This window comes from Buceros rhinoceros, unplaced genomic scaffold, assembly GCF_000710305.1.
Source record: "Buceros rhinoceros silvestris isolate BGI_N320 unplaced genomic scaffold, ASM71030v1 scaffold9934, whole genome shotgun sequence".
Taxonomy (NCBI): domain Eukaryota; kingdom Metazoa; phylum Chordata; class Aves; order Bucerotiformes; family Bucerotidae; genus Buceros; species Buceros rhinoceros.
This window is the reverse complement of record NW_010407670.1, coordinates 81,762-89,627: the sequence shown is the minus strand read 5'-3', so window position 1 is coordinate 89,627 and position 7,866 is coordinate 81,762. Positions and strand designations below refer to the sequence as shown.

The following is a 7,866-nucleotide window of genomic DNA, read 5'->3' as shown; positions in this document are numbered from 1 at the left end:
CTGCTGTCTAACAGCCCCTGGGAATGAATACCCATTTATCTGCGTTGTCTTGCTCTTCAGCCATTGTTTGTCATCTGCTCTTCCAGCCAGCGCCTCTCTCATCTAAATTAAGCTTCTGTATAAACACACTTATTGACAAAGGGTCATACTATACACTCTGCCAGCTATAGTGTTTATTAGTTCAGTGACAATTAAAAGGTTTGATTAAATTTGTCTTCCTTTTTGGCTCTGTGGTTGGTGCTACGCAGCTTTCAAAAACCTTTTTAAAATACTTAGGAAAAAATTGGTAGGGCCAGATCTTGCTGAGCAAGTCCCTCTCATCTTAAATAGGTTGGTCACATGCTATTTTTGGTTAACGAAAGAAAACAGTCAGAATTTGTTTTTATTACAGCAGGTATGTGGAGTTCTTTCAAAGGTTTACTTCATCAAGAAAGATGTAACGTCTCTTTTTTGAAGTGAGAGGTAAAATCAAATGCGTGTGCTACAGTGCAATGACTAGGAATAGCCTGTCTTCAATTTTTAAAGTTGACCAGGAACAAAAAGAAAACTCTAATGCAAAAAAACCCCCCAGTCAACATCACATTGTAATAGAAATCATAGGTAGATAGCGCCCTTTCTCTCGTTACAGCAGTGACAGACCAAAAAAAAAAAAAAAAAAAAAAAAAAAAAAAAAAAAAAAAAAAATACGCTTCTGATGCATTATCTTACTCTGACTTTTTGTTTACAAACTGACCTTCATGTTAGTGGATGGCTGGTGTGAAAGGGTGGAGGTTTTGACAGTGTCATAGAAACGCATGATACGGCGTCTAAAAATGAACCGAACTCAGAAGAATCTGTTGCTTGCGTAAGAAACTGAGGATCAAACAGGAAAACAGTTCTTCTCTGCCAAGACCTGCACGGTTCCCAAGGGAATGATGGTTGAAGATAACTGTTTGTGTTTGATCCCTAAAACCCGTTTTCGCTGTTGCCAACAGGACCTGGTGTTGATGTGCCTGCTCCCGATATGAGCACAGGGGAGAGGGAGATGTCCTGGATTGCCGACACCTATGCCAGTACCATAGGACACTACGTAAGTTGTGAGCAGAGGAGCTTTCTTGGTCTGCACAGAAATCCTTTTATCTCTGTTTTTTTTCTCTGTTTTTTTATTATTACTATAATTACTAACTTAAAGTTGTTAAACTTTAATAGTTGGTACAGCCTTAAACTACTGAAATCTTTCGGTTGCAGACCACGGAATTTACAAGTGTTAGTAAATAAGTGTTCAGTGCATTCAAGAGACCATGTAAATTAAGTTCACACTATGGGTGTAACCTGTGAAAGCATTAAAGTTCTCTGCGGCCCTCTAAAAGTAACAGGTAATCAGTGTAAACCTCAGCAGAGTCTCCGAAATGTAAAGCAAAAGGACACCGATACAATTTATTGGCCAGAAGGCAATTTAAAACCTGATTAAATCTCGCTGGGGTTATTTCTACCTGTTTTGAGTGTACCAAAACCATGACTGTTGACCAAACACTTTTGCCAGGTTGGACACATAAAAAATGTGTTATGGACAACTTATTTCTTAAGGCTCTACTGTCCATGCTACCGAGACTTTCTACCTTCTCTCTCAGATGTGGCTCCTGCCACTCCAGCAGGTCACGCTTTGCTCAGGAGTCTTGCCTCAGCTCTGTTAAGCTGTTAATATGCTGACCTGTTGCATGTTTGCCTCTCCCAGCTCCTTCAGAACTGAAAAGACTCTCTCTTTTCACTCTCTGCAGTCCCTTCCAACAGTTCCTCAGCAGTACAGCAGGGTGGAGACGCCAGAAACAGGGCAGTAGAGCCACCCGACACGTACTTCTCTCTGGCATGTCTGCTCAGGACGTGCCTGGCTTTCCTGAGACATTCCCTTGGCAGAATACTTGTCTTGTGCTGCCTGATGCCTTTAACATAGGAGGATGGGGCGGCACAGGTTTTTTGAGATCTGAAATAGCATCTTAGGGAGTGAAAAAAGGAATGCTTGAGGAGCAGGCTTTGCCTTGCTGATGAGTTGAGTGCAATCACTTTTACACGGAGCTGGTGGGATATCACTACAAAACACGACTTGCTTTTTCTTACTCACATATGTACATGTAAACTACTCTATTTAAAACCTTAAACCTGACAAAAAGGCCCAAATGACAATTTCAAAAAGACTTCAGCATGCAGAGTGTCAACTTGCTCCCTCAGTTGTAACTTAAAATTCCAACACTTAGGAAAACTACTGCCTCAAAGCATATTGTTTTAACATTTAACTCCTTGCAGCAAACTGTGTTGTTCCCCGTGGTAACAGCCTTGTTACCTTACAGCTGGCACAGACGGCTCCCAGCGCGTGACTGGCTTTAAGGTTTGCTGTATTGTTAATAGTTCACATACAGTTTTAGTCAGAAGGTTCAGGGTGTTTTAACAGGCGGAAAACTAAACACTGATAGCAGAGAAGATTTTTAAATGGCTGGATTTCTTGTTCTGTCCACTTTGTCATCTCAGCTTGTGGTGCAGACTAGGTATAAAGCACTCTGACAAGGCTGTAAAAAAGTGGAATAATCTATCAAAACCAGTTTGTAGAGGAAGGCGTTACAGACAGTGATGTGGTTGAGATACCAAGTCCAAAAATAAAGGTGATTAGGGAATACCAAATCTGTAAAAGTGACCACAGGAGGAGGAGGGGAGGGAGGAAGAGCAGAAAATGACCGTTGACCAAAAAGTGACACTAACTACAATTCAGAAAACCAGAATTCAGGCACTAACCAAAACCGAGATGGAAGCTACGCGAGGGCCTGCATGTGGTGGAGCAGGAAGAGGGAGCTGATGAATCTACAGACCTGATGAGTCAGTGTGGTAGCACACGGAGGTGTGCGCACAGGGAGCTTGTAGCAGAAATGAAACGGCAAATAAGAGATATAAACAGGTAAGGGAAGCCCGCCTGAAACCTGACGTACAAATCCTGGAAGCTGGAGAGACACGGAGAATATTGTTGCAGCATGGAAAGGGGTTAAGAACTGAAGGAAAAAATTCAGTGTCTGAACTTTGCCAACCCACTTCACAGACCATTAGTACTAATGCAGAGGTCTTTAATGCCAGCCATAAGCCACTTTACAAGCTTCTCGTTAAAAGCCACTTCCGTTCTTTTTTGAACCAAGATGTATTGAGCTTTTTTTAGATTGACTTAACCCTGAAGTTTTTAGGACTTGGACATCGACTGTGGTTTCTGTATGTGACTTTAAGGAGACACGGTCCTGTGCTCACCTCATGCTCTGTTTTCTTGCCTAACCATGCAAGTCTTTAATAACTACCGTGTTAACTGTTCCAGAAAATCCATTTGAAGTTGCTGGATCACTGAATTACATATGGCTAAAGTTTTTGATTAAATTCATCCTTTCCACTCTTCTGCACTTCCTGACACATCCCACTGACTCTGGAGACATGTGAAGTCTTTAAGAAATACATTCTTACACATGGTGGGGGGCTGTATTTCTTCAGGTGTTTATAAAACATCCTTCCTCCTCCGTGAACGCATGGAAGCTAAAATTGTCAATTCAATCCGAAACAGAATGAAAACCTAAAAATACATCCCAGTGCTAGCCAAGTTGTTCCTGGCAAGCCACCACCGCAGCTCTCAGTTGATATACCACCAGAGGGAGCATATGGCTTCATGGGAGCAACGCAGCTTATTTTGGGAAACCGAAATAGGAGTTTTGTGGCAAGCCCAGCATCGCTTTCACTGTTTTTAAGGAGGGGTTATCTGTGGCTTTGTTTATTAACTCACTATCGTTATCAAACAACAAAAAGCTTTCATTTCCATTATGGCTCTAGTCATCTCCTGCCGTTCTGCCCCCCCTTACTCTTGTCCCCTCCTCTCCTTCCTCTCACCAGACGGCTTGCCCTCATGCCATGGGCATGCAAATGCCTTTGGCACCAGTGATGGAGAGGAGTGAGCCTCCCAATGAATACGGGGCTGGTGGAATGGGAACCCATCCGGCTGCTGGCAGCCTCGTTTCAGTGGGCTCCTTTTCATCCCTCCTCTTTCTCTTGGGCTGGAGGCCAAGCCACTGAGTGACTGTGCTCCCGGGCTGTGGGAACACAGGAGCCAGAGGTGGCAGAAGAGGAGGCCCAAGCAGCGTCTAGTTTGGGAGAAGTTTTTGCAAGTCATTAATTTCAATTCGAACAATTAAATAGTCTATTTTAAACAGTCTGGTTTCTCTTGGCTAGCTATCCAGCACATGGAAAATTTAATTGTATTGCCACCAAATGAAGGATAGAGGATTGACTGTATATGCTGCTTTTCTGAATAAAAGCAGTGAGGACTTACTTAACTTTCCCATACAACCTTCGTACTGTAGATTTTCCTCTGAGACAAAACATCCCTGTATTCTGACAACAGGAAGGTAGGAGGTCTGCATTGTCATTTCAAAATAGCTGAATTCAGTATAAAGGAACACTAAATCCTCTTTAAAGACGATCAAAAAACAGTCCAAGGATATGTCTGAGCCCTTTAAAAGATTAAAATGTCAAGAATAATGATGGAAGTTATGGCTGTAACAGGAGCTAATTTCGAGAAAAACATCCCTCAAAGCCTTTTGATTTGTCCTGCTTTCCCTTCCCTCTGAAGTGTGTACAACTTCTTGTTCCAGCCATTCTTTGTTAATTCCATAACTCACAAGCCCTTCGCTGTCTTACAGGATATTAACGCACATGCATGCGTAACCGGTAAACCCATCAGCCAGGGTGGGATCCATGGACGTATATCTGCAACTGGTCGTGGTCTCTTCCATGGAATTGAAAATTTCATCAATGAGGCATCATATATGAGTATATTAGGAATGACTCCTGGATTTGGAGATAAAACATTTGCTGTTCAGGTAACTTCTTTTCCTTTGGCTGCAGGGAAAAAGCAGTAAACAAAGTTCCAGCAGAGCTGCTTTTAAAAAGGCTTGCAGCAATAAATCCTGTTAGGTTTTTACGACTTCCAAGTTAACCTTTACTCTTAAACTTTAGAAGCACTTTTCAAGCAACATAGGTGCCCTTTATTTTGGACTGTTTTTTAGAAACCGAAGTTTCAATTGAACTCTAGAGGCACAAAGCCAAATCTCCAGTCTTTATAGACACAGGCTGCAAAGAGCAAATGCAGTGACAGGAGTTCTTTAACCTAAGGCATTGCACACTAGTTCTGTTCAGCTTTCGGTACAGTCAGTGGAGGATGGGGGAGGTTGCTTTGTTTTGTTGTTTTCAGTACCAATGCTCTGGTTGTTAGAAATAGCCGGGTAATTGCAGCCTCCGAGTTGACCAGTGAGCTGAAACAAACCTCTCTGCCCTGCACGGACCTCGCAGCACACTCATCACCCGCACTTTGGCATTTTCATGCCTGGTGGAGGACTAAGCAACAGGCACTTGAGTAACTTGGACTGGAAACACGGCCATCAGAATAGCTGAAGATTTTTCTAGGAAAACAAGGATTCAGCACTGCAAAGTGACCTAATGCACAACGAACTGTTGTATCGAAGTTTGCTTCTAAGATACAAGCAAGAATCCTAAATATAAGTGGAGCTATGGTATATAGGAATTTAATATTCAGCTTTTTTCCAGCATAGGATCTCCCTACAAACTTCTGACATGGATTTTGTGACCTTTTGGTCTGCCCTGTGTGTTCCTTTACTTCCAGAATGTTGAGTAACAGCCTGGAATTAGGTTTTCTACACCTATAAGGATGTAAAACAAGCAAACGAAATACAAGATTATCTAAATTGCAGTTTAGACATTCTGTTTTGTACAAGACTGCTTCAGAAATGACTTAGATATTACTGGTGTTAAAAAGGTATTAGAAATTCCCACTGGTCTGTGTGTTTTAACGTGAAGAATTATTGATATTCTTGTTTAATGCTTTCCATTGTGGGATGGTTTTACACTTGCAAGCCTTCCTTACCCAAATTAAATGAGAATATTTCCTGGCCTGCGAACGTGAGCCAAACCTTTGAATAGTCATAGAAAAATCCCTGCATCCCTCTAAGACAGCGCCAGTTATAAAATAGCTACACCTGATGCTCTTGTGTTGATAAACGTCATAGTATTGACAATTTCCTAGTAGCATTAACGCTTCCCTTCTGTATTTCCAGTATAAAAATCTTAGAAGGACTGTGCGTTGCTGGCTACGCCTAATTTCTACAGTGGCACTCAGACTAGAACAGAACGCCTCTGAGATTCCCTCCAGTTTTGCTATACGCGTCACCTAATGCCAAGATACGTCAGTAGAACAAGAACTGTTTACAACTACTCTGTAAGCCCTAGCACCAATCACTGTTCACTGAAGGGTTAACTGCTTTCCCCCCTCTCTTTCCACCTGCAGGGATTTGGCAACGTGGGCTTGCATTCTATGAGATACTTGCATCGTTTTGGAGCCAAATGCGTTGCCGTGGGAGAGTTTAATGGTTCTATCTGGAATCCTGATGGGATTGACCCAAAGGAGCTAGAAGATTACAAATTGGTATGAAACCTTGCTGAGCAGAGTTTTGTTTGTCAGCTTTGCACGTACAGAGGCTGACTATAGGCTGGTGTTAATTTCTGGTATTTAAATCATGCTGCACTTAGTACTTACAAAATGGTTTGGGCACGTTGATTCTTCTGGCTTTCTCCTTATCCCCAGTATGAATGCAGATATTTTTTTTTCCCCTTTGTCCTGACTCTCAGAAAAACAGCAAGGGCTTGCACACGTGCAGGCTAGTTACTTCAGTTTCAGAATTGGAGCTCATGCTTATGTTGTCTTTCTCTGACTAAACTAGGAAGGGATGTCTCAAGGAATCAGGGCAGGGAGGTTCCTGAAGGATTCCTGACTGAGAATCAGAAGCATATGGACATTTGAGGCTTCAAAGTGCCCTTTTCCACTTCTTACCTATTGGGTGTTTCTGCCCCTCTGGCAGTGTGACTTGGTTACGAGGAATTCTATTACAGGCTGTCTTCCTAGTACTATTGCTTCTCCCTTCTTCCTTTTGTGCAAGTTAGAAGGGAGGGAGGTCGTACAAGTACAGACAGATGCTAAAAACACCCTGGTTTGTTCTCTTCAAACAGCAACATGGGACAATCATGGGCTTCCCTAAAGCACAGACGCTTGAGGGCAGTATCCTAGAAACAGACTGTGACATTCTCATCCCTGCTGCCAGCGAGAAGCAGTTGACTAAGGCCAACGCTCACAAGGTTAAAGCAAAAGTAAGTTGGCAAGTTCAAATGTAAATGAAAAATAGCCAGGATTCAATAATTTTGTGGAAAACCCCAAACATATACTGCCGAGTTACCCTGCTGTGATTCCTTTCAGATTATTGCTGAAGGTGCCAATGGGCCCACAACTCCTGAAGCTGACAAAATCTTCTTGGAGCGGAATATCATGGTTATCCCTGTAAGGTTCTACTGTGACCTTTGATTTTCATCACAAGAGCAGTATTTCTGTGAATTGTAGTGAGATGTGATTTATTGAAAGTTTTTATTAATAGCTGTAAGAGTGGTTTTTAATAACTGCTGTCTAGGAAATGGGTGTCCTTGTGGCTCAGGATGGGTAGTAGTTACTTAACGACCTCACTGCAATTGTAAATGACCAAAGATAACTGTTACATGGAAGCTTCATGTCCAGAAGAGAGCACGATGCCCACGTGATTCTGAAATCTGTAGTTTTGCCTAACGGATAGTCTCCTAAGCAGAGGGAGAATGCTGAGTAAATACACTGGCTGATTTCTTTGTAAACACGGTGCCTCTGGGTGATACTTTGACAGAACTGTGCGTTGTAGGTTGTATCGAGCAAGTCTTGCCTACGGTGATAATTTGAAAGGGTAAGACCTGTCCAGGTATAATGATAATCTTTTTCCAGAG

The 7,866-nt window shown here is 42.3% G+C and overlaps 1 protein-coding gene across 1 annotated transcript in view; it reads left to right on the top strand.

Annotated features, from left to right (window-relative positions):
• Positions 1–7,866, top strand: part of GLUD1 (glutamate dehydrogenase 1) — a gene marked incomplete at its 5' end in the record, with an annotated part of 14,341 nt that overhangs the window by 2,715 nt on the left and 3,760 nt on the right. Inside the window, 5 exons of the mRNA XM_010134574.1 lie at positions 975–1,069; positions 4,695–4,874; positions 6,356–6,493; positions 7,075–7,212; positions 7,319–7,399. Coding sequence (XP_010132876.1) covers positions 975–1,069; positions 4,695–4,874; positions 6,356–6,493; positions 7,075–7,212; positions 7,319–7,399 — 632 coding nt within the window. The remainder of the gene's footprint in view (positions 1–974; positions 1,070–4,694; positions 4,875–6,355; positions 6,494–7,074; positions 7,213–7,318; positions 7,400–7,866) is intronic.